The sequence below is a fragment of the Galeopterus variegatus genome, unplaced genomic scaffold (genome assembly GCF_000696425.1).
Source record: "Galeopterus variegatus unplaced genomic scaffold, G_variegatus-3.0.2 Scaffold370, whole genome shotgun sequence".
Lineage (NCBI taxonomy): Eukaryota > Metazoa > Chordata > Mammalia > Dermoptera > Cynocephalidae > Galeopterus > Galeopterus variegatus.
This window is the reverse complement of record NW_007726481.1, coordinates 483,017-510,159: the sequence shown is the minus strand read 5'-3', so window position 1 is coordinate 510,159 and position 27,143 is coordinate 483,017. Positions and strand designations below refer to the sequence as shown.

The 27,143-nt window shown below is 38.8% G+C and overlaps 1 protein-coding gene across 2 annotated transcripts in view; it reads left to right on the top strand.

The window, feature by feature from the left end:
- Positions 1–20,216, top strand: part of PIK3CG (phosphatidylinositol-4,5-bisphosphate 3-kinase, catalytic subunit gamma) — a 32,968-nt gene extending 12,752 nt beyond the window's left edge. The window contains exons 6-11 of one of the 2 annotated variants that reach the window (XM_008568055.1): positions 351–497; positions 1,515–1,605; positions 2,394–2,524; positions 3,444–3,555; positions 4,768–4,925; positions 19,895–20,216. In XM_008568055.1, coding sequence (XP_008566277.1) covers positions 351–497; positions 1,515–1,605; positions 2,394–2,524; positions 3,444–3,555; positions 4,768–4,925; positions 19,895–20,173 — 918 coding nt within the window. In that variant the 3' untranslated portion in view covers positions 20,174–20,216. Of the gene's footprint in view, positions 1–350; positions 498–1,514; positions 1,606–2,393; positions 2,525–3,443; positions 3,556–4,767; positions 4,926–9,562; positions 9,873–19,894 lie in introns of those variants that run through there. The other variant, XM_008568056.1, reaches the window with a different exon arrangement.
- Positions 20,217–27,143: the final 6,927 nt, after the last annotated feature.

Below are 27,143 nucleotides of genomic sequence, written 5' to 3'. Positions count from 1 at the left end.
GGAGGCCAAATATATAAACAGATAATAGCAAAGTTGCTCTTTATTACAGGGGAAGTGGGAGTACCAGAGTCCTGTGGGAGTGGGCATGGGGAGGGTGGGATCTGCCACTTAGGTACCTTCCTAGACTCTTAGGGTTCCTTGGAGCACAGTTTAAGAACCACCGGTTTAAGTGTTGTGAATTTGCTGTCACAGAGCATTTCTAGATTTGGTGGGAACACCTTCTCTATTTTTACCCAAACACTGAACTAGTACTTTGTCCTGATTGTTTATAGTGATGCTTTGCAAGAGAATTTGTGTCTCCACAAAGTATATTTATTACATGTAAGAAACACATGACTACTCCCTTACAGATTGAAAAATGTAAAGTGATGGCCTCCAAGAAAAAGCCCCTGTGGCTTGAGTTCAAGTGTGCTGATCCTACAGCCCTATCAAATGAAACAATTGGAATTATCTTTAAACATGGTGATGATCTGCGGCAAGACATGCTTATTTTACAGGTACGCTAATGTTTGGGAATTTTTTTAATTATCTGAAAAAAGAATTCTATATTAGATCTAAAACACACATTCTACCGATTCTATTCCCATTTTCTTCTTTTGCATGATGAACAGCGATCAAAGATTACATAATAGAGGGGTTTCACTTGGGTAATATGGCTGAGGACCATGAGATAGGCAATCTAAGGAGCATCACAGTTCTGTCCATTCTTTCAAAGATGCATATCCGACATTCCAAAGTAGGCAGATATACTTCCCTCACCTAACCTCTTTCTATACACCCCATTCCACGCTTGGCAACATAGAATATAGCCGTGTTTACCCCACCCCCACTTTATTCCTGTTCGTAGACATATCTGCACACCCATAGGCACCCTCCTTAGATACATCTCCTCTGATACACATATGCAAACTCAAGTGTATGATTTGATGGGAAGAAGAGAGAAAATGAACAGGTGGGTGATTGGAGGAATGATACGCACAAGATTGAGCAGATTATTAAGGCAGAAGGTGAATGGCGAAGGTATCAGTGCTAATCATGTTCACATATTCTTACATTTCTGGATAAACTTTAGCTTCACAAATCTGCAAAGTAATATTCTCCAGATTCTAGCTGTTCAACATTGTAGAGGTAACAATTTCCAATACTTAATATGGTTTATTTAAAATAGACAAACCACATTAGAGTGGTAAATATGTGTAAGGTAGTTAGTTATTGTGGTAAAATATACACCACGAGAGTGGAGCATTTTGAACAGATATGTGATAAAACATAGCTAAAACCAATCCCAAAAGAAATCCATTTATCCTCTTCCCCAAGGTACATTTCAGGGATTGAAATTAACATGCTCAGTACCAGGTTGGTCAATAAAAGTGCACTTGTTACTTATATATTTTACATTTACTTATATATTTTTTGTTACCAAATAAGATTGCTGTACTTTTTTAAGAGAGAAGGAAAATACACTAAATAAATATATATTTATAATAGAAACGTTTCTGTATTTTGATGCCCAGATTCTACGAATCATGGAATCCATTTGGGAGACAGAATCTTTGGATCTGTGCCTCCTGCCATATGGTTGCATTTCAACTGGGGACAAAATCGGTATGTGGTTACCTCAGGGAAGGAGCATACCACTCAGCTAGTTGTAAAAGATCATAATTCCTTCAGTGTAGGTGTTTAATAACTGAAAAATCACAATCATAATCCATATAAAAAGGAAGAAATTGTTCCTAGGCTGGTGAATATGACTCAATTTTTAATATGGATATGTTGAAAATACATGAATGCAGGGTTCAAATCCTGTGACCATACATGGAAATTATCTTAGTAAGAACTGGTTCCCTCCTCTTTACTTTTCTACCTCTAAACCTTAGCTCTTTTCATTACACATTAAACTTTTCTCTCACAAATAACATTTAAAAATAGACAGAAAGATCTGTCATTTATTTCAATATTCCAGAATTCACATTATCAAAGCTATTACTCTACTTTTTGGTACTTTTATAGACATGACATTTTAAGTCCAATCACACATATTTTTATTTAACTTTCTGATTTGAGAACTGTATGAAACTGCTTACATTTGACCCTGTGATTTAAAAATGGAAAAGGTACAGATTGCCAAGTGAGGAAGGACACTCAGCACATAAATGCTTTTATTTATTACTGTTCAAAACCAACTCTTTCCTCTTTTTATTGAGGGATATCGAAAGCATCTCCCACACGACTTCCATATCCTTCTCCTTTTCTTTCTCTTCCCCCTAAATAAACCAACAACACAGACCTGGAAAATAGCCCTCTAGTTTAAAAAATATAGAGACAGAGCCATTCCTCCTGTAGGCCAGGCAGTGGGCTCCAGTCCCCATCAAACTCTGTGCATCCTCATGTAGGAATGATTGAGATCGTGAAAGATGCTACGACAATTGCCAAAATTCAGCAAAGCACGGTGGGCAACACGGGTGCATTTAAAGATGAAGTCCTGAATCACTGGCTCAAAGAAAAATGCCCTATTGAAGAAAAGGTGAGCTTATGCTTTTCCCCCTCTAAAGGTTCCTTACAAGCTGTCATTTATATAGCAATAGTGGTTTCAGGTTTTCAAAGGATCCCCCAGCATCTTGTCTTCTGACATACTGAAGGCCTTTTCTCATGAGGTAATGGGGGTTTTAAGTGCTTTCCCACAGTGACATAGCATATGTGTAAAACAGAGGCACTCAGCTGAGGACTCCGTGAGCATTTGCTTCTCCTTTGATTACTAGGCATGCTTTGAATAAAATTTGGTTCTATAAAATAATCTGTGAGCACTATTTATGGCTGTCTATTTTTGTTGTTCAGCAGAAAGACGCAGTTACCATGATAAATTTTTTCCGACCTGAGAAATACCACGAATCTAATAGAGTAATTTATAATTTACATTGCACTCTACTCTAAATGGTAAATTATGGATGCTGAAAATGTCAGCTCCACCATGACTCTGAAGTGCATGTGCTAGATCCTTCACAAGCTGTATGGTTAGGCTGTTTGGCTGCCGTTTAAAGTTCTGCTCTACAAGATTAGCACTTCTCACTTGCATGGATAGCAGCCTTTAGGACAGAAGTATAATTAGTTGCACTTATTATTCTGCTATACACGTGGATTTGTGAACCCCTGCATACTCTAAGTGGTCACAAGCAAAACATATGTTTACAATGAGGAGATATTACTGTGGGTTCCATATAGCTGTTGGCAAGTGAGGCATGGAGAGGAAGCAAACCCTTTGATTCAGTTACTGTTGCCCTTTGACTCCTGTTTCCTCCTTGTGCTAACACTAATGAAATCGGGCACAACCAAGTTGCTCTCTGAAAATGGTTCTCAGACAGTATCTTTTTGGAAATAATTTGTAAGAGATTCATGCTATTCTTTGTAGTTCGCAGACAACTAATATTCAGATGCATTTTCATTAGTTTCAGGCAGCAGTGGAGAGATTTGTTTATTCCTGTGCAGGCTACTGTGTGGCAACCTTTGTTCTTGGAATAGGCGACAGACACAACGACAACATCATGATCACAGAGACAGGTGAGTTTATTTAATTGCAGAATAATTTTTATTGTGGTAAAATATACATAACATAAAATTTACCATTTTAGCCATTTTTAAGTGTACAGTTCAGTGGCATTAAGTACATTCCCATTGTTGTGCAACCATCACCACCATCCATCTCTAGAACTTTTTCATCTTCCTCACCTGGTACTTTGTACATTAACTCCCCATTCCCACTTCCTTCCAGAACAGAGTAATTTTTAAATTGAGTTCAAGGCTGGAGCAAATATTTAGAAGTCATTATTGTGTAGGGACATTGATGCTACTGAGATCACCCTAGAGAGACCACACACCTTGAGGATCAAGAAGCGAGTAAGAGAAGAGGCAGCAAATGAGACTTAGGAAGAAAAGGTTAGAGAGATAGCTGGAAAAATAAGATAGGGTCACATCCCAGACGTTGCTGAGGGTGAGAGATATCAATAGTGTCAGATGTTGCAGGGAAGCCACAAAAAGAAGTCATAGATGCCCTTAAACCTGAAATGCTCCACCTCCCTCACTCACCCCTCTTCACTGGTCCACTGTCCATTTGGACAATGGTCAGTAATGGCCACCACACCATGAGATTTTTCTCTATGAAATTTGGACCAATTTAAGAGTAAAGTGTGGAAAAAGCATCAACTTGCTGTGCGAATTAAAAGAGATAATGCATTTATAGACTATAGAAAATGATAAAGGGCTAAACAAATGAGAGATGATGGTGATTGTGGTGGTGATGGTAGTAGTGGCAGAAATTAACCTAAAGGACATTCAAATGACTTATTTCTATCATACTATTCACAAGTAAATGTGAACGCCCTTCACCCAAGCAGAGTGAAACGTCAGTCTGTCCCGAGTTATATAAAGACCATAAGAGAGTCTTAGGCATAATGACAGCATATTGGCCAAAGAGTTTGATTTATGTTTCTATGAATAATTTTGAGACCCAGATTTTTTATTGGCATTTGGCTGTCATCTAAAGAACACCGGAAGGATATCAATAACCTACTTGATTCCAAGAATGCTTTGTGGCTACTGCTTTCACACACCTGCTAAGAAGAAAAATATCACAACCTAATAAAACAATGTAAAAATACGCTCTCTCCATCATGATAGCTCATTTTCAGGCAACTTAAAGAATATTCATGAAACAAAGTGTTATTACAAGCGCTTATGCCAGTGTAATGATGTCAGATATCTTCTTCTCTCAAGGAAACCTATTCCATATTGACTTTGGGCACATTCTTGGGAATTACAAAAGTTTTCTGGGCATTAATAAGGAGAGAGTGCCATTCGTGCTAACCCCAGACTTCCTGTTTGTGATGGGAACTTCTGGAAAGAAGACAAGCTCACATTTCAGGAAATTTCAGGTAAGTCATCTCCCTCTGCATCACCTACTGAGAACACGAACCAAGTAGGTGGCCTGTGGAGCGCACCACAGCCCTCACCCCTGTCTCCACTTGGTGGCTCGGCCAACCCTACCTCCTCCCTGTCACCTCTACTCCTTTTCCAAGTGCACAATGACGTTTCTCAGTAATCCACCTAAAACCAACCAAGTAAAAATATTCCATAAGCAGTGGGACAGGCAAATATAGAACACCAGGATGACGTGGTACTGAAGAGAGAGCTTTAAGGAAGGGCAACAGGTGAGCAGTTTAGCCATCAGATATTTATCTGTTCAAGACATTTGTAGAAGAACTAAATTTTACAGATATTTTTCAGGACTCTCAAACGATTGTGAGCTTCTCTTAATGTTTGCTACAGGTGTGTATTTATCATGTTACTAACACAGGGAATTCGTGTTGTTCCACTCGATCCTGTCTCATTTTTATAAAGGACAGTCTCTTCTCTCATTTGAAATCTTGCCAGCTTGGCCACAGTTCCTACAAAGAGCTCTGGTTTGTCCTGCTTACCTGTAGACAGTCTCCTACATGAATCACCCATCTCCCTGGGAGTGTTCAGATTCTACTTACCTCTTATTCCTTCCTGATCCATATCCAGTTTTGCCTATCAAATGTTTCAAAGACCCAATGAGAAAATTTTACACTTGCAAATTTAATAACTGTTAATGAACACACTTCAGAAAAGTTGTACCTTCTATTATAATACATACAACTATTTTCTAGCAATACAAACCCAAAACACATAGAGATAGGAGTAATTACTTCATATGTACATTTGCCTTGGGGTCCCTTTAAATAGCCACCTTCCTTAATGTACCTTAAATAAGGTTTGATTTGCACTCCACATCGCAGAAACAAGTCTTCTTCCTGAGTCTCTTCTTGTGTGCAGTGTTACCCTTGGGAGATGACATGGGCCTTGAAGTTCGGTGGAAGAGGAACTAGGATGTATTATTTTGAAACCTGTCTGTTCCTGTTTATTCTCCTGGCTGACTTTTGATTTGGTGATTACAAGATTTACCCTCCCACGTTTCCAGTGGTGTTGTCAGAGAAATTGAGATCTTTGGGGCCAGATGGTCTTAGGATTTTTAGTGTCTGTTTTTCTGCATAAACTCAGTTAGAGGTGTTAGACTATTTCCAGGGACTTGACACATTTCAGTCCTGTTTTTCTTTAAAGTTAAAAACCACATATTTTGACAACTTCCTGAAAGAGAAAAATGGTTCCAAAAAAAAAAAAAAAAAACCTGGAAGAATTTCACCAATTTAAAAGGGAAAAGCACTCAGTTCTCCTCTCCTGGAATTAGTGTTAATCTAACTAGCTTCAGACAAACGCAGCAGCAATGAACTGTAATTTAAAGAATCAAACACAAGGCATTTGGCCTCACTCACAGGCTGTCCTTGTTTCTGTGTGTATGTCCTCCTTTTTGCCGGTGACTCTCCCTAGAACGACTGCTCACCTGTCCTGTTGCCGATGACATTTCCATAGGCCCCCATAGTGTCCATGATACCCGGTAAATTCCAAACAGTGCTTTCTTTAGCTTTCTTTGTTGTTGTTGTTATTGTTATTGTTTTTTTTTTAAGTTTCAAAATATTCTTTTTTTTTTTTTTTCCTTTTTGTCTTTTTTCGTGTCCGGCAATGGATCGCAACCCTCAGTGTCGCGCCCGTACCGGACCGGGACCGGCAACGGGATCGCAGCCCTCGTTGTTGCACCCGCACCTCGCTCAGCCGGTGAGCGGGAACCAGTCTGTATGTGGGATCCGAACCCTCGGCGGGAGCGCTGCCGCACTCCCAAGCGGCGCACTGTAGCAGTGCGCCACCGGGCCGGCCCCAAAATATTCTTAATGAAGAGATTTGGGGGATGGGGAGGACAAGGAGGGGTTTCTTCCCCCTGCAAGCAGCTTCCACCCAAAGCAACAAATCTTTGCCGTGAACCTTTGAAGCCTATCTTCTCAGCCTGGGAGCCTCTCTCCATCCTTTATGACCAAAGCTTGTTTCTCAAGCCATTAAAACCTCTTTAACTAAAACGACATCTAGGTATTGTGCACCACTAAAAACACACCTTCGTTAATCTTGTTATATTTGTATATATCTATGTTTTGGAGTGCCGGCATACATTTTAAGTGCCTGACAATAGGAGGGTACTTCGAAAAGTTCATGTAAAAATAGAATTAAAATATAAGACGAATCTTTCCATGAACTTTTTGGAGTACCCTTGTATATGCACATTGAGCCTAAATACAGATACAGCAGAGCATGGTAGTTGAAGGGATAGGCTTTGGAATTTGAATCCTGGCCCTGCTACTTAAGCACTATGTATATGATGAAAATTATTTATCTTTTCAGAATCTCGGTGTCTTCATCTGTGAAGTAGGAATAGTAAGACATAACTCGTGGTTTTTCTGGGGATTATTTCAATGAAACATGCAGAATGCTTAGCCCAGTGCCTAGACCACAGCAATAACTCAATAAACATTAGCCCCCATCGTTATACGCATCACAGTGGGTCTTCAAACTTTGAAAACTTTTAAGTTAAGAAACCATTTTTGAAATGAGCTCTCGGGCAATATATAAACATGACAAAGTAGCATGTTCCGGTTAAAGAGAGAGCGGAGACCCCACCCTACCTGTTCGGCTCCCCTATCCCTGCACCCCCACCTTCTGCTGTTTTTCCCACAGAAAAAGAACACCACAGTATCAAATGATACATGTGCAGAATTTGCAAGGTTTCCAGCTTGACAAAGATGGGCAGCAAGTTTCTTCATCGTTTGACTCTGACCTTGCAACAATTTTTTTTTTAATATACTGCTAAGCCTTCCAGGAAGATTTTCTGTTTCTTAATTTTATGTTTCCTTTTTGAATTGAAGTTCTTCAAAATCAGGGACCACATCTCTAAACTCTCTAAATAATGCCTCAGAATCTTGTATACTAAAGCTGCCATTTTTAGGCAAGCTGGGAAGTGTTGTATACATTTGCATTTTGAATTAAAGACATCTTCATTTCCAGTGAACTGCTAATTTTGAATTGATAAGGTTAATTAACACCTGCTGCATATTTGAATAACCTGTTAATAAGGGTAGAGAAAAGTTGAGCTGCTTTTTGTTAAGGGGGAGGTGAGCCTTGTCCACAAAGAATTAAAACATACCTAGCTAGTGGCCTGAGGATGGAAGTAAGGGGAACTGAAAAAGTCTCTACTCTGTCCCACCTCTCTCCTTTCCAGCGTAGTTAGCTAGTTCAGCCTAGGACCATATTTATAAATTATTTATAGAATAGGGGAGAGTTCAGGAACAAGCTGTAATTAGATAGACAGGAAACCAAGGCCCACCATTTGAACCCAAGAACACTGGAGCAGCATCATCCACACAGGGAGCTCAACAGATGAGGATGATGAGTTTGATAAATCAATTCTCCTTAGAAAAATCTTTTCCTTACTGAAGAGATAAAAAATGAAACAGTGTTTTTACCCACTGGTAATTTATTTTACGCCTATTTATTTTAAATTTCAGTGAACAGTTATAGAACATACATAACACACAAATACATCATTGGCAAGTGAGATTTGGCTTCCCATTTATTTCTATACAGGAATATGTTGGGATGTTTTTGCCATCTTTTTAATTTTATTTTTTAATTGACATGGAATAATTGTACATTTTTATGGGGTACAGAGTAATATTTCTATACATGTATACCCTGTGTGATGACCAAATCAGGCTAATTAGCATATCCATCACCACAAACATTTGTCATTTCTTTGTGATGAGAACATTTGCACTCCTTTTTTCTAGCCATTTGAAAATATATAATAAATTACTGTTAATTATAGACACCTAGCACTACTATAGAATACTAAAACTTATTTTTCATGTCTAGCTGTAAGCTTGTATCCAGTAACCTACCTCTCCCTATCCCCTCTCCCCGCTACCTTTCCCAGCCTCTAGTAACCTCAATTCTTCGGTCTACTTCATGAGCTCACTTTTTTTTAGCTCCCACACATGAGTGAGACCATGTGGTATTTATCATTTTGTGCCTGACTTATTTCCATGTTGTTTCCAGCTCCTCCATGTTGATACAAATAACACGATTTCATTATTTTTTTATGGTTGAGTAGTATTCCATTCTATAGATATACCACATTCATTTTATCCAATGCTTTTTTACTTTATTCAAAGCAAGAGCCAGCAAAATGTTAAAAAATCAGAAGATATCAAAATCCCATTATCCTGCTTTCTAACTTCCATGTGTTGGTAATTTGTGACTTTGAATAAATTCTAAATGTCTGAGCTTGGCCTGCAAGGCCCTGAGGGATGAGGCCCCTGCACCCTCCAGCCTCACCCCAGGGTGATCCCTCCTCATTTGCTCACTCCTGTCACCATGGCTGTCCTCCACCTCTCCCACCATGCCAGCTGTCCCACTGCTCAGGCCTTCTTCCCAGAATCCCCTTCACTGCCTATTAGGTCTCAGCTTATGTGTCATTCCTCAGAGCAGTCATCTAAATCAGGTCCCCTCCTGTTATTCTTTGTCACAGCCCCCTGCCTGTTTCCCTCATTGAGTCTATCACAGCATATGACCATTTGTACTGGTTTGCTGTTTGTCTCTCCCTTTCCAGACTGCAAGCTCTGTGGAGCAAGGCCTTGTGTGTCCTGTGTCCCTCATGTGGGGCCTGAGCCACAGTCAGCACTCAATAGGTGTTTGCTGAGTGAAGAGCAGATCATGGAGGGGCACTTCCTGCATAGGGAGGAGTTGGATCAGACTGGATAACCTCTAGGGTGTCTTTCTTCCCCATTATACACTGTATTGTATGAGTTCATGAAAGTGTAACTCAGGCACAGCTTGACAAACCACCGTCACATGCAAGTTAGTAAGCCTTCAAGATGCAGGTTAAACATTAGATGAGGAACTAAACTTAATTAATGCTTTATTAAATAATAAAAATATGTGATGCATGTGGTGTCTATTCACATTTTTGTGGATATTTCCTTACTGACATAAGTATTACATATTTATTCCCAATCATAGCAGTAGTCTATGCTAAGAGAATAGGACATGGAGTATATACACATAGTTAATGTTCATTATAGAACAGTTTTCAAGGAGCATGAACAACATGTTCTCTTACAAACATTTTGAAGACATTCTTTGCACACAGTAGGCACTGAGCAAGTGTGTGCGAGATAAATCTGAAGCCATCAATATAGCCAGATAAATAACACATTCACAAACACAGCTACACAAAGCAGGCAGTCTGAGGAGTGTCCTTAAAAGGCACTTGCCCCTAGATGTCACTCTTAAGAAGTGTTTTATAGGAGAAAAGTCTGGAACCCATTAATTGTGTTATTTTAATCCAGATGACTATGGAAGTTTTCTTGCCAGTTATACCAGGCCCTGCCCTGTTTCCAATACCGCAGTCTCATCCCCATGCCAGCCTGTACCCAACTTCCAACCTGTAGGCCCAGTCCCGTGCCAATCACTATGCAGAATTTTTAAGAACCTTCATTCACCCAGAGTTTACCTCTGCTGTAGTCTAACTCCAGCCTTGGCCAGGCTGTTTTAACTGCTTCTGCCTCTGTTCCTCCACCAGAGGCCCCTGCTTGTAAACCTACCTCTAAGACTGGGGCCCTGCTCCCTGCTGTCATTTACCTTGCTGGAGAGTTGAGTATTCTACCTAAGCCCAGCCAGAGGGACCATAGAGACCTTGCCATCTGATGTTCCTATAAAGACTGCAGCCACCTCACAGTTATTACCCATCACTATTGTCTCTCTCTCTCTTTTTTTTTTTTTTGTGGGTGGCTGGCTAGTACAGGAATCAATTCTTGGACCTCAGTGTTATCAGCACCAAGCCCCATTACTATACCTGTAACCTGCCAGGCTGGATTTTCTCAGCCTCCTGCTCCATCCCGTTGTAATCACCAGGCCCTGTTGATCATATCCAAAATAGGACACTAATTCAACATACACTTTTTAAATACCTATCACATTTCAGGCACTGTGCCAGGCATAAAAAAAGGGTCAAGTACTGCCCTTGGCAAGGCAAGATACCTTTACAGTTTAATCCCCTTCAGATACAATTGTTCCCTAATTCATCCTGATTTTAAAGCAGCAAATCTTTTCCGAGGTTGAACTTGGCTCCTGCACATTAAGCATTCATCCATCATGCAGATTATCAGATTATCTGCAGATTATCTGCAGTGTGCCAGACACTGTGCTGGGCACAGGCGATACAGAGCAGAGGCACAGCCCCAGAGCGCAGCACGAGAGAGACATACACACTTCGTGGTAAGGAAAATTTGTCCTAAGAGTGTCAACAGTGGTTTGCAGAGGGAGCGATTAATCCTTCCCTGGAGGATAGAAAAGGGCTATTCAGAGAAGGTAGTGTCTTTATTGGGTCTTAAGGGCTGAATCTAATTTCATTTGCCAGGCAGAGGCAGGGAGCGGGGAAGGAACATCCAGGCAGAAAGAACAGCATGAGCAAGTGCGTGAAGTTTGAAAAGCACGTACGATCGGTATTTAGGAACAAAAAGCACAGTTGCCCAGTACGGATGGAACATAGGTATTTATGGGAGTGTGTAGTAGAATTTGAGTCAAGAAAGGGAATTGGGGTCCAACTTGAAGCAGTGCATGGTCTGGATTGGGGGGTAGAGAGCAGAGCAGAGCAGAGCAGTCACTTGGTGCTCAATTGATTAATCACAAATTACTGTAATTAAGGCCTATCACAGGTCAAGTGGGAGATGACGGGTTCATCTGTCACATTATCCACAATGAACTGAGCTGTTAAAGAATTCACCCTTGGGATCTGCACTGTGGCCCACTGACCAGGTCAGGCTCAGCCTCCTCCACCCCAGTGTGAAGACTCTCAGAACTTCACTCTCTCTCCGTGTTACCCACTGGACGATGCCCTTAGGGAAGAGTCCAGCATCAGCCATTTGGAGGGATTTGAATACATTGCTGTGGTATCTCCCCCACATGCACACGTGTGTAGGACTGTCGAATTGTTAGGACTTGATTAAGCTTGTCAAACTTAACCACTATTCTGGAAAAGACATGAATCCAAGACTGGAGAGATGACCTTGGATTGGATTTATGTGTTAGTCTACCAACATGCAGTATCACTCAGTACCTAAAATATTAGATCCCTGTTACTTTTAAATACTCCATCAAGAATAACCTTTCAACTGGCATCATTTTCTCAATGTTTAGCTTCTTTTAGAGAATTGTTTTGACTACCGTGAATATTATCAAGAACATTGTTCAACATGTTACAAAGTGTACTGTTGTGTACAGTTCTTCTTGTCAATTTTTTTTTTTTTTGGCTACTGGCTAGTGAGGGGATCCGAACCCTTGACCTTGGTTTTACCAGCACCATGTCCTAACCAAGTGCGCTAACTGGCCAGCCCCTCTTGTGAAATTTCTGTTCGTCGTAGTTTCTAAAAAAGCTGTGCTTCTCCTACACAAACAGGTTTTTAAAAATCTTTTGAACACTGTATAGAGTAATCGATTAGAGGTTCCTTTTGGCTAGAGATAAATTTGAAGACCGCCGCCCATAGCAAGTATGTAGGATTTGTGCTATATAGTTTTAAATTAGTTTTCTTTCCCCAACCCATTGAGGATTGTTTCCTTTGTTGTTGTTCTATTTCCTTTGTCCACTCACTTCTAACTAGTGTTGTTTTCACTTCTGTGTATCCAAATAGTCCACCTTAAATCCTTTCTGGAATAAGACACACACACACCCCTTCTACATACAGGCTACTCAAGAGTATTTGACTAAAGTAGAATAGTTTAACTATAGTGGTTAGGTTTCTAATTGGCTTCTAACTAAATATTTAAGAAGATGGCAATATAGCCATCTGGTAAACAGAGCTAGTCTGAGAATCATTTTCAAGTCCTTAAACATAAGAAGCCTAATTCAAATTCAACAGATACATGGCCACATGTCACACACACTTTTCTTTCGGATATACCAGAAAGTGCTTCTAATGCATTTTTAGGTCTACTAATCAGTGAACTTCTCTGTTTTGCCAAAAAATAGCTCCTAAAGACATAGGCTAGCCAATGCACTGATTTTTATAAAAAACAAAATGAAATCCTCTGCCTTGGAGTGAAATATTTTTTCTCCACTATCTCCTTCTTCTAGCAGACAGAGGCAACATTGCTATTTAGGAAAAGTAAGTGGGTGGAAACATCTCTTTTCACTGATGAATATTTGTGAGTTTTTCTTCTTTCTCTCCCCTCAGCCCTCGAGTCATTTCTTAGAGCTCCTGTTTTATGGTCCTAAGATTATTTCTTCATTTTTGTGAACATGTACAGGCAGAGGTTGAACTTGGTTGAATTTTGATTTTAAGAAAAATTATTCCATATGACCTTGGGCAGTCTAAAGCAGCCAGGGCACATCGGTGTTCAAGAAGTTAGTAGATTTTGTATGGAAGTAGTTTGTTTTCAGTTTAGAGAACTGATCCTTGGGCCAGTTAGCACATCAAGTCAAAGTCTGGGCCTTGAAATGTTAATGAATTGCTTTGTTCCTAAGACTTATGGGGGTGGTAGCTTTGTAAAAACAATCCTTTGTTTTAGTACTAGATGCTATAATTAAGGCATTTGAGTCAACAATGAAATTAAGAGCAGATGTACTACATATTTATTAGCTACTAATGGAGAATGTTCTAGCTAATGACATTAATAATAATGTAATGTTCCCCACATTCACACTCATAACAAGTACATTAAACCAAGTCCCTGAAATCAGATTCTTCCCTTTCCCCTTCTTGTACACTCTGTAAAACAAAGCCTTCAACAGCCAGTTGAGATAGAGACAGAGGATGTTTAAGGTCAACAACAGGCAGCCCGGGTAGAAGGGAACATTCCGTTACTACAGCCAGTAACTTCTGTGTTCTGTGTTTTCCCCTGAGCTCCTTGAGCCACATCCTCATGATCCCTCAAACCACAGGCCTCTGAGCCGAGGAGGCATGGTCAGGAAGCTCTCACAGACCCTGTGGCTGAGTGCAAAGGGCAGAAATGAAACTTCTGGGGTCTGTGTGGGTGGAGCAAGTGCTCAGCTGTGCCCCTCAAGGCAAGAGAACCACCTGCAGATGTAGCCAGTGTGCCATGTGCTTCCGTCCCACCCACCTCGGTGGGCCAGCATGAAGACAACCCTCCCCCTTGACAGTGGCTGGAGTGAGGCTTATCTCCCACTGCAACCTGCCTCCTCTCCTATGTCTTCACTGTCTAAGGAGACATGTGCACAGATGGTCTACTTGGGAAAGTGACACCTTAGCATTGAAAAGTGTATGTTCAATAATGCAACACTTCATGGTATTTGTTAATAATAATAGCCAATTGCTTACATAGCACATAAATCTCTCTATAACCATATTAGATGAGTATTGTTTTTATTCTCATCCCACATACAAGGAAACTGAGGTCCAGAGAGGTTAAGTGACTTTTCCAATGACCTGCTGCTTGTCAGTAATAAAACCAAGATCTGAATCCGTACAGCTGGGTGTGAATCTCTGCTGTTAACCACTGCTCAACACTGCCTTTAACCAAAGGATAATTAAATCTGCAGTGAGTCTCTCAGTCTGTGCAGCAAGTCAGAATCTGGACATTGTGTCTGAAACATATTAAATTTGGCATGCATTAAATTTGGGAAGGAAATTTCTTTCTCATAGAAGAGACCCTTGCTTGTGAAAATCAGAACCAGTCAAATGAATTAAAGCCAACAGGAATTTTTTATATGAGTGAGATGGCCTTCAAGAGAATCAGGACAATTCCTTTCCCTCTTTGGCTGCAGCAGGAATTGGTGAATCTGCTTGTGGCTGCTTAAGAAGTATTTACTGAGCGCCTCTGAATTACTGTTATAACTTGGCCTCAGGTTAATTTCCCTCCTTGAAAATTTTCTATTAAAAAGAGTTTGGCCACACAGTGCACTCACATAGCAGAGGGTTTGCCTGGAGCCCCCAGTGTATAGAAGGATAGAAAATGATTAAAAATTAGAATGTACTCTAATCCAAAATCAAAAGGCATCCCCATCTATGCCCTTGTGAAAATTGCGTAAGTTGGCAAATTAATGAGACTGTTGCCTGGGGTGAAGTTTGCACTTAGCCTGCGTAATTACCAAGAAATGAGAGAGACCTCGGTAGGTCCTACAGATGAGCTGAAAAAATCATCTCCAGACATAAGTAGAGTCATTAAGAATGCAAGGCCACTAATGCACTGGGGCCACTTCCAGGGGGCAAGTGATGCCTGGACAGCATCTAGAACATCCTGGGTCTGTTCCAGTCTCCTGCTTCATGATAACAGTAAGGAAGGCAGAGGACTGACATTTATTGAGCCTTCGCTATGTGCCAGTGTCCATGCCACACATTTTTTATATATTATCTCACTTAGAAGATGCCAGAATAGTGCATGGGTTCTTATACTTGGACAGGGTGATACATACACAGTCCAGCCTTAACATTCAGGATGATGCAGGCCTGACCTCAATTATCGTTGCATTTACTCTATCACATACGAATGACACAGACAAGATTATCTAAAAGCAAAAAGAAAAATCACTATGAACATTTTGACCTGTGAACTTATATTTTTTCTATGTAAAGATTTTGTATTAATTTACCCAAATGGGATGATACTACATTTTATACCTGCTTCTTAACACCAACACTTTTACATGCTTATTAAATATTCCTCTACGAGATCATTCTAGTTTCAGAGCATGCAATTGTAGGTACATTTCATGAACCTTTTTTATCAGTTCCCTATTGTAGAACATTTAGTTTGCTTTCAAGTTTCCATAATTTTGAGTAATATTCTAATGAACACCCTTGTAGATAAATCGCTGCAAAATTATCTAGTTTTTTGAAAGGTATGTTCCAAGCATGGAAGTTGCTGGGTAAAACAACACAGATATTTTCAAAGTCAAGTTTATCGAGGCATATTCACATACAGCAAAATTTGCCCTTTTTAGGTGTAAAGTTCTATGAACGTTAACAAACACATCCATCATGTAGCCACCACCACAATTAAGTTACATGACATTTATAAGCATTTTAAAACTTTTGATGAATGTTACCAAATTGTCTGGTGGTAAAGTTATACGAGAGATCTTCAAATATTTCATGGAAAGATTCATATTGTCTTTTTTTTTTTTTTTTTTTTGTATTTTTTCCGTGTCCGGCAACGGATCGCAACCCTCAGTGTCGCCCCCGTACCGGACTGGGACCGGCAACGGGATCGCAACCCTCGGTGTTGCCCCCGCGCCTCGCTCAGCCAGTGAGCGGGAACCGGTCTGTATGTGGGATCCGAACCCTCGGTGGGAGCGCTGCCGCACTTCCCAAGTGGCACACTAGCGCAGTGCGCCACCGGGCTGGCCCCGTTATATTGTCTTTTTTTAGATTCATATTATTTTTTAATTCTACTCTTCCACGAGCTTTTCGAAGTATCCTTGTGCCTCTTCCCATCTACCATCAGCCTATGAAAGGTGAACACTAGGTATTATCCTTAAAAAACTTAAAAAAGAAAAATTTTCAATTCGTAGGTTAATGTTTCCATCTCATTTTAAGTTATGTTTATTTGATTACTAATGAGGTTGTATATTTTTTGATAGGTTTATTTTCTGGTTTTATGTCTTATAGTGTGAATTCTCATTTATGTCCTTGGCCTGTATTTCTGCCAACTATATTTATCTCTTCCTTACTGATTTGTAATAACTGTTGGGGGGGTGGTGATGGGGAAGTGATCTGTCATGTTGCAAATACATCTTCTTTGTCATTAGCCTCTTTCAGTACTATTTATAGCCTTTTTTCTTGAAAGTTTTAAGTTTCTGTAATCTCTCCATCTTTTCCTTATAGATACCACTTTGGAAGTCATTTTCCTAAAGTTCTTTCCCATTCCATGATTATTTAAATATTTGCCCTTTTTTACATTTAAATCTTTAGTTCATCTGCAATTTATTTTAATATATCATATGGAGTAAAAATTTAACTTTATTTTTCACCCAAATGATAAGCCAGTTGTCCCAGCTCCATTTATCAAATATAGATTATTTCCCCACAAATCTAAGTCACCTTTATTATATATATATTTATTATGTACTTACCTGAACTTTCTGTTCTGTTCCACAAAATTTCTTGTCTTTTTTGGAAAAGAATACATACTCCTTCATACTGTTTTTAATATTGTAGTTTTATAAAATGTTTTAATATCTAGTATGGCAAGCACTGGTTTTTATTACTATACTATTTCAAAATATTCTCTCAGGCCCTAACTATTCCTGATGAACTTAAACAATATCTGGTTTAAACATCCAATAAGAATTTTTATTGAAATTTCATTATGTTTATATATTAACTTGAGAATAATTTACATCTTTTTTTTTTTTTGTCTTTTTCGTGACCGGGAAGGGGATTGCAACCCTTGGTGTGGTGTCACCCGCACCGCGCTCAGCCAGTGAGTGCACCGGCCATTCCTATATAGGATCCGAACCCGTGGTGGGAGCGTCGCTGCACTCCCAAATAATTTACATCTTTATAATATGCAGAACTGAGGAACATGTTACGTTGTTCCATGTATTCAAGTTTTCTTTTATGTGACTCAGTAAAGTTTAACAGTTTTTTAAAATGGGTTCTGACAGGTATTGATACTCAGCTCTACCCCACAGATATGTACAATCAACTATGTTACAATAATAAATAAATAAATAGAAATTTTTAAAAAGTCATAAGGTTTCAACAGACACTTCACCAAAGAAGGTACACAGATGGCAAATAGCCACATGAAAAGATGCTCATGACCATTTGTTATTAGGGAAATGCAGATGAAAACTACAATGAAATACCATTACTCACCCACTAATATGGCTAAATTAAAAAGGTGAATGGGTTAAAAAAAATTGTGGTATATTCATATATGGAGTACTATCTACCAATAAAAAAATGGCCTATTGATACATGCAACAATAATTATTTTGATGAATCTCAGAATCTAACTATTCCAAGTTGAAGAAGCCAGACAAAAAATTACATAGTCTGATTTCATTCATACAAAACTTTAGAAAATGCAAATAAATCTATAAAGGAAGCATATCGGTAGTTGCCTGGAGTGACAGGGGGATCAGAAGGGATGGATTACAACAGGGCAGGAGGAAACTATGGGGAGTTGTGGCTGTGTTTATCTTGATTGTAGTAATGGTTTCATGGGTGTATAAATATGTCAACACTGATCAAATTGTTCACTTTAAATATGCGCAGTTTACTGTATGACAATTATGCCTAAATAAAGTCTTTTTTTTTTTTTTTTCTTTTTTTGTCTTTTTTCGTGACCGATAACGGGATCACAACCCTCGGTGTCGCGCCCGCACCGCGCTCAACCAGTGAACAGACTGGTCTCTATATGGGATCTGAACCCTCGGCGGGAGCGCCGCCATGCTCCCAAGCGCCGCACTCTACCGAGTTCACCACCGGGCCGGCCCCTAAATAAAGTCTTTGAAAACACACACACACACACACACACACACACACACACACACACACGCAAGTTGTGCTCATGAGAAATTAGCGTATATAATATGTAGCCTTAGATGAATGCCTGTCACGTGGTGAGCACTACAGAAGCATTTGTTGAAGAAATAGAAATAAAATTAACTTAATTCTTACCAAAAAAACACAGTGGGTTCTGCATGTTTTGTGTATGTGTTTATCTTATTATTACTATTATTCATAGCATGACAGCATCTGTTTTTCATTATAATTTCTGATTTGTGTTTCCAAATTACAGCATTCTATTTATTAATTTTTATTGAAAAATAGGTTATTAAAAACATTACAATAATATTTGAGTTTTTCTTCCTTTCAGTGTTTCAAGAAGACGGTTATGCCATTTATAAATGCTAATAATTTTACCTTTACTTTTCTGATTTTATACTTTATTTCTTTTTCTAGTATTTCACTATTTACAATTATTTTGGTAATTTCAGATAATTCTTCACATTGTTACATTTTATGAGACATTAAATTACATGTTACTTTTTTAAAAATCAGAAGTGGACGTTTTACCCTATGATGAGCTGATCTTGTTGCAGTTTGGTTATGGTGTGTTATTCTTTTAATGTTTTACTCAATATTTTATTTGAAATATTTATATCTATAATCATTAACTTTAGTTTTCTTTAATTGGCTATCTCTGTCCAGTTATGGTATTAAGGTTGGGTTATTCTCATGTTGTAAAACTGGGAAACTTGCATCTTTTTCTATGCTTTGGAACAATTTAAATTGCATAATCATACCTGTTGCCTAGGAAGTGATTTAACTCACCTGTATCACCTGCTCTGAAGCTTCTTGGGGAGGGGTCAGCTATAGCATTTTTTAAAGACCTCTCTCTCACTCAATATTCAGAATTAGTATTAAAATTCCAAGGTTCATTCAACAATTTTGAGAATCAGACAGTGAAAAACTAATTTATATGTTTTCCTAGAATAGAACAAAGTGTAAAAAATGAAAACTAACTACATCTTGAACACCACATTTCCATCATTTCTTTGGATTTCATTAGCTCTTGGCAAACATTATTTATGCTTACATAAAGTTTATTGATCCCAATATGGTGTTCAAAAACTGATTCATTCCTCTTCAGAGACCACGGAAACTTCCATCCTCAGTTTCCTAGCAAGGAAACTGAATTAAAAAGGTAGTGTAAGAAATAAGATGAAAATTATCTGTATCAATTAGTTTTCCTTGAGCACACCCTGGGTATATGCAACAAACTAAAGTGTTTAAGAGATTATAAAAACAGTTTGTGTTCTTACCAAGTTTTTCATCTGAAGCAGGGACCTACCTTGTTTGTGATGGTTTCTTCTCATGGGCAGGTCATGCTATGTAAATTTTAATACAGCCCAGCGGTCTTCAGCCTGCTTGCTACTGCAAATAGTAACAGCATTTTCTTCTCTTTTACCCAGGACGTCTGTGTTAAGGCTTATCTAGCCCTTCGCCATCACACAAACCTACTGATCATCCTGTTCTCCATGATGCTGATGACGGGGATGCCCCAATTAACAAGCAAAGAAGATATTGAGTATATCCGGGATGCCTTAACAGTGGGGAAAAATGAGGAGGATGCTAAAAAGTATTTTCTTGATCAGATTGAAGTTTGCAGAGACAAAGGATGGACCGTGCAGTTTAACTGGTTCCTCCATCTTGTTCTTGGCATCAAACAAGGAGAGAAACATTCAGCCTAATACTCTGGGCTAAAATTAAAAATAAATATTCTAAAGCTTTAAATTAGCATGTCAGTCATAGAACTTGGATTTAGAATGCAATTGGACATTGTGAAAGCTGGCACTTCAGAAATGTCGCTCCTTTCCTAGCTGAACTCTTCCTGGAGGAAAAAATGTGGCTTTGCTGATTTGTTAGATAACATTCAGTGCTAGGCTTATTGGCAGGTTCATTTTTTTCTCATTTGTCTTGGTAATATTGGAAAATATTTATATTATAAGTTTAAACAGACTAATGACTTCCTTATAGTGCCTGATATGTTGACTATCTTATTATTGAGTGCTTCTGGAAATTCTTTAGAATAATTGGTGACATCTATTTTCATTTGGGTTTATGCTCTCTTTATATATATATATATATTATATATATATATATATTGTGTGTGTGTGTGTGTGTGTGTGTGTGTGTGTGTGTGTGTGTGTGTGTGGCTGGTCAGTAATGGGATCTGAACCCTTGATCCCAGTGCTTAGTGTTATCAACACTGGCTCTAACCAAGTGAGCTAACTGGCCAGCCTGTGGGTTGACCCTCAATTTTGGTTATCCTTGTGTCCTTCAAGCTGTTTACAGAAAAAGATGTAATCATTGTAACCTTTGTCTCATTCCTTAAATGATGCTTCCAAACATCCCCACAGTGTCTGCAGATGTTAGTGATGTGCTAAAAGCAAGGAAAGCCAGTTAGTCTTTTGAGTGGCTTTTGCAGTTAGATTCTTTTACAGTGTACTACTGAGACATACAATCACAAAAGGGAAAATCTGAACCTTCGTGCCTTGGCCCTCCTATATGCAGGTTTGGTTCCAGGGTTATGAATATGAAAAACAGAAATGAGACCTCCTGTCTCAACTCTGCCCACAGAGTGAATTATCTAGTACAGTTAGAATAGCTACTCCAGCATAGAAACAGGAATTACCTACAGGGATTCTTTTATGCCTGTACATTTCCTTTCTCCCTTTTCTCTGCTTCTCTTTGTCCTCAGCTGCTGCCCTCCCACAACCTTTTACAGATGTGTGAAATCTTCAAGGACACCTTTAACCTAGAACTCAAGAATTGGTTGAAAAAGAATTTCTACTCTAGGATTACTAGAATTTTAAGTACGTATTTGTAAAGACATTTAGTGGCATGTTTAAAAAGTATATTATTAAAGGAAGTATTCTAGAAAATATGAATTAGTTTTCAAATGCCTTAATTTTAAATTTTGGTCTGAGCAGTTTTTTTCTTTCTTTTTTAATGGAAGAAGATATTTGATATTTTAAAAGTATTCTAAGTTAGGAAGAACACTACTTGCCTTATCCATCCTTCAGATTTCCTAAAAATAATTGAAATGTCTTATTTAAAAAATATTTTCTTCTCTTAAATATCTTGCTATTTATTGGAAGTGTTGTTTAACCTTAGAGAGAGATCATTAAATTATTTATAAAATATTGCACATTACCTATAGTCAATATATTACATAGAAATAACTCCATGTTAACAATGTCTGTGATTAAGCACAATCAGATATAAATATATTTCTAATTTTTAAATTTTCAAAACAGATGACTGATATAGCCTAAACCTTTCTTTTTGTGTATGCAAAAGCCCAGTGGTTCTTTACCCTGGCTGCAAATAAGAATCACAGGAAAACTTTTTAAAAATACCCTTGCCTGAGCCCTACTCCCAGGTCATAATTTAATTAGTGTGGCCTGAGGCCTGGACTTCAGTATTTTTCTAAGTACTCTAAGTGATTCTAACACACAGCCAAGGTTAGAAGCCTTGCACAGCCTTTGAAGGTATAGGCAACTGTCTTTCCTTGCCCATGGAGCCTGTCTAAATTCATAGGTATCTAGAAAGAACTCCTCTTCCTTGGCAACTCGTCCTCTTAAAATCACACTCCATCCCCCTGTACAGAAGACCATGCACTGTACTGAAATGTTTATTCCTCTTATAAATGGAAGATAGACATTTTAATGACATTTCTAGACCAACTATTTCCTACCATTCTTTTGAAGAAAAGTAGGAAGGATGATGCTTTCTAATTCAGAAAAGAATGCTTTCACTACTCTTATAAATAATAGCCAGCCAAGCACATTGGACTTGACTTTTTCATATTCCAGTGAGGATATAATTTCAGCTCTATAGACTTGCACATAAAACAAAAATCACTTTCATGTGCTTTCTTCCTTTGCTGTTCCCAGTGAATTACAAGACTAACACCTTCTGCACCTTTGAAAATGTTCTAGACCCAGGGTTATCCTGCTCCTGGGAAACTATCCACAACTCTATCTTCAATGCCACATTTAAACACAGATCAGAGGTCAGATGAATAAGTCAAAGCAACTTTTACATGTATCTGGGACCGGCTACATAACTTGCAGAGCCCAGTGACAATGGAAATGTGGGGCTCATCATCTAAAAATTATTGAGAAACTCAGGATGGCAACGGCAGAGCATTAAAGCTAGCACAGTGCCCTTCCGAGCATGGGGCCCTGTGTGACTACACGGGTCACACAAAACCGGCACTATGTGTATCTGCATACTGGTATTGGTGCTCACCTTTGCACACACAGACCAGGTCTGTATGAGTGCAGATAAAGTGCCCGGATCAAAATGTTGCTTCTGTTCAAATTGAAATACCTCATCTCTATGGCTGTACATTAAGACTTAGAACAGTGGCCCATTGCTCTTGGATTAGAGCTATGGCCACTAAAAGTAAAGCAAAGCAGGTGTTTTAGGCTGAGCCTCATACAACTGCATTTGACTGACTTTAGTGATACTTTCGTAGTAGGGAGAAGTAAAGGTACTATAGATAAAATATATCAACTCCCAGAGAAAACTCTTGACTTTTAAAAAATTAACTTTAGTAATATATGTTTTTCAGGAAATGAATTTTTAAAAAAAAAAAAAAGAAAGGCTAGATGTAGGAATTCTTCAGCATCATTTGGAGGCTGTTAGTCCTATATTAATGGAAATTTATTTTTTTTCTGGAGCAAACTCTGACCTTTATTTGGCATGCTAGGCTCTTTTCTCCATCATTATGTAATAAATTGACGATTATATTTAACAATATGAAGAAAATAAATTTGTATTTTTAAGGGTTTTGTTGGCTATTTTTTTTTTCTAACAATGTAATAATTCTGACAAATAAATATGGTTCTAGTCTGAGTGCTTTTCTGCACATTCTCAAAGACTCATTTCAGGACAGGTGCCTGGGGAACCTAAAGAACACACCTTTGCTAACGTGCCCTTTCATAAAGCTGAGCTAGTCCCTCTCTGGACTGTCCAGTTCTCCCCACTTGCAAGTATTTCAATTACAAATTGTTTAATGTAAATTTAGAAAAAGAATCTGTCATCTTCTGTTCGCTATACACATCTTTTCATGTCTGAAAAGCCAGATATTCTTGAAATCCGAATTCTTTTAAGAAATCATTATCGAATGCCCACTACATATCAGACACTGTGCTAAGAACTGAAGAGTAGAGTATGGAACAAGACTACCCAGTCCCAGTCCTTAACAGTGTTTATAACATGCTAGTGATAGCTGACACTTCATGATGGGTAGGTGTTTGTTGTGGGTTGAATTGTGTCCTCCAAAAAGATACGTGGAAGTCATAACCCTGGTACCTGTAAATGTAATCTTATTTGGAAATAGGATTTACAGACCAAGTCAAGATGAGGTCATTAGGCTGGGCCCTAATCCAATATGACTGGTGTCTTTATGAGAAAGAAGTAACGTACAGGGCAGGTGCCATCCAATAGAAGTAGAAATTGGAGTGATGCTTCTGTTAGCTAAGGAATACCTGGGGCTACCAGAGCTGGAAGAGACAAGGAAGGATCCTCCCCTAGAAGCCTTCAAGGTAATATGGTCCTGCCAACACTTTGATTTCAGACTTACAGCTTCCAGAACTGTGAAAGAATACATTTCTATTATTTTAAGCCACCCAGTTTGTGGCACTTTGATATGGCAGCCCTAGGGAACCAATACAGTGTCAATAACCACCATTTTTGTGGAGTTTTGTTGTTTTTTGTGTGGTTGGGGGGGGGTGGAGAATCACAGAGTTTATGAACGAAAACCTGTTTAATATTTTCTGCTCTTATCAAAAAAATTTAATTGCATGCAAAATATGTGACAAAGTGCTTATATTCTTAATATATAAAAGCTCCAATAATTCTATAAAGAGATAGATACTTCATTAGAAAATATTGAATACACAAGAAAAGAAATACATGTGGCCAGTAAGCATATGACAGCAGACCCTGAGTCACTATTGATTAAACAAATGCAAATTTAAAAAGCTTTAGGTTCATTTTCCCTATCAGCTTAAGTAAAGATTGGCAATGCCCAGAGCTGGTACTAATTTGAAAGAAAGGGCACTCTATCATACTGTTGAAAGCAGTGCAAGTTGGTAAACTCATGCATGGCATTGTGACAAAATTTATCAAAATTAAGAGGTATCTATTCTCTGACCCAAAAAGCCCACATCCAAGAATTTATCCTTCAGAAATTATTGCAAGAGTACAAAGATTTGTGGTCAAAAATGGTTACCAGCATTCTTTGTAATAAACAATGATTGGAAACAGCCCAAAAGTCCCTCAATAGGGGATCAGATAATGAAATCTCATCCATACAATGGACTACAATGAAGCCCTTAAAAAGATAAGGTAAATCAAAATTACTGACATCTACTACAGTTTGAATGTTCTCTCCAAAGCTTACTTTGAAATTTGATCCCTATTGTAACAGTGGGAAATCTCACTGTAGTATTTGGGGGCCTTTGGGAGATGATTAGGATTAATCCATTTATGAATTAGTGGGTTCATGGTTTAATAGGTTATCAGGGAGTAGATAAGAAGGGTGGGTTTTTAAGAAGAGGAAGAAAGCATGTGGAAATGGGCTTTTGCTCAGCCCTTGCAATGTGATACCCTGCATCACCATGGGACTCTTCCATGACGAAGGCCCTCACCAGTTGTGCCCCTGGACCTTGGATTTCCCAGCCTCCAAAACTGTAAGAAGTTTTGTTTTCTTATAAGTTACCCAGTTTCAGATATTCTGTTGTAAGCAACAGAAAATGGACTAGAACAATATCATATAGATCTATGACATAAGACAGAGTGAAACAAGGTGGTACAGGAACAGTATTACACTACGATCATGTTCAAGTTAAAATATAGCTTTGTATATGCATGAAAAGGCTGGGAGGGTATACTCATACCACACTGTTAATAGTAATTTTTTTACCTTGTATTTATTTTTTTCTCTTAGGTTTTGGGGAATTTGACTTCCATCATTTGAATTTCCTAAGAGGGGAATAATTATGTATTTTTATTCTGGAAAAAATGCAATATGCATGATAATTGTACCCTTTACCTTACATCATGCCTCATTAAAACTCAGAAAATTTTGTTTCTCAAAGGAAAAAAAAAATCATGAAGTCAATAATTATTACACAGTGGCATCAAGGCTACTGTCGGAACTTCTTGTCATAAAAATGACCAGGTAAAAGTTTCCTGCTTTACCCGACCCTATCTGATCATTATCTGTTACACTGCTAAGGCTGGTCTTGATTTCCTCCCTTAGATGGCAATGCTTTTGGAAGACGCCCTCTAAATATATTGTGTGTTCAGTCAGTAAGAGATGACTAGCTTGACGCAGCTCTGCTCAGTTCTACAAACCTCATGCGGCTGGTGTGACCATGCTGAACTCTCTAACTCATAAATGAGGTCCCCCTGGGAATTTTCACTTCTCATCAATGTCAGATTCCTTTCTAAGCATTCATTCATTAGTGCTCGTGAGTAAATCTCACCGCCTGCTGCTCTGGTAAAAATTGTCCTTCTTGGGGCTGGACTTTGAGTCTTGAGTCCGTAATGCATTTAGCAATCTGAATTGGAAGATGTAATGAGGGGGAGGGATGTACCAAGGAAAGCAGAGTCCATTTGGAACGCCTCAATGGCCCTTCTCTGAATGTCACAGCTGATGGGCAATCATGTGAGAAATTTTATCCTAAGAGAATCAAACTCAGAATATTTTGATTATGATTGAATTAAAAATAGGTCCTTATCATCTGGCAGAAATTCACCCACCAGTATCACCACCATTTCCAACCATGTGCAAGGTATATGGCTGAATGGTACCTCCCATCACCAGATGTGCTTGGTGGCCAAAGCCCTACTGGTCCCCGGTCACCCCTATCCTACTCTGCACTTTTCCTTTGCACTATCACTAAGTACCTGTTTTCCAAAACGACCAGCCCTGTGACTACAGAGGGCTTCCCCTGGGGAAATCCCATGGCCACAAACCACTACCAAACCCCTGACCTCTCCCAGCCCCACTCTATCCAGCCCATGGTTCTGGAAACCAAAGAAGACAATTCCTTGTTCTTGAAGCCACTCTTTGATCAGGCACTAATTGTTCTAAGTGGCAGGGCACATTCTTCAGGCTTTCAGCAGGTAGATGGGTTTGACTCCTTTAATCTATGGAGGTTTACAGGAGTCTGAGTGACAAGACCCTGGACGAAATGCAGGTGTGGCTGTGGACACAGCTGGACCTTAAGCCAGTAACTTGGGGAGAATACATTTTAGAGCCTGAGTAAGATGCTGCAGGAGCAGTTTAGAATAGGTGAGGCAGGAAAGAGTGGTTTAAGTGGTTTTGGCGTCATCCCAAATTCAAGTACTAATTGTTACTTGAACAAGTTGTCTAATCTCTCTAAGCTTCAGCTGTCTCCTCTGTAAACTGGGGAGGACAGTAATACCTACTTTACGGAATTGCTGTGCAAATTAAATAATGAAACTGAAACATTAAGTTGACTGTTGGGCCAAGAGTTATTGCTCAATAAATGATTTCTATCATTTCCATGTTCATTTTCAAAGAAGGCTGAAGAAACTCAAGAAATAAAAACAAAAATTTTAATGGTACCATCCTTAGCGTGTGACATTTAGAAGTACTCCAAATGATGGGAATCT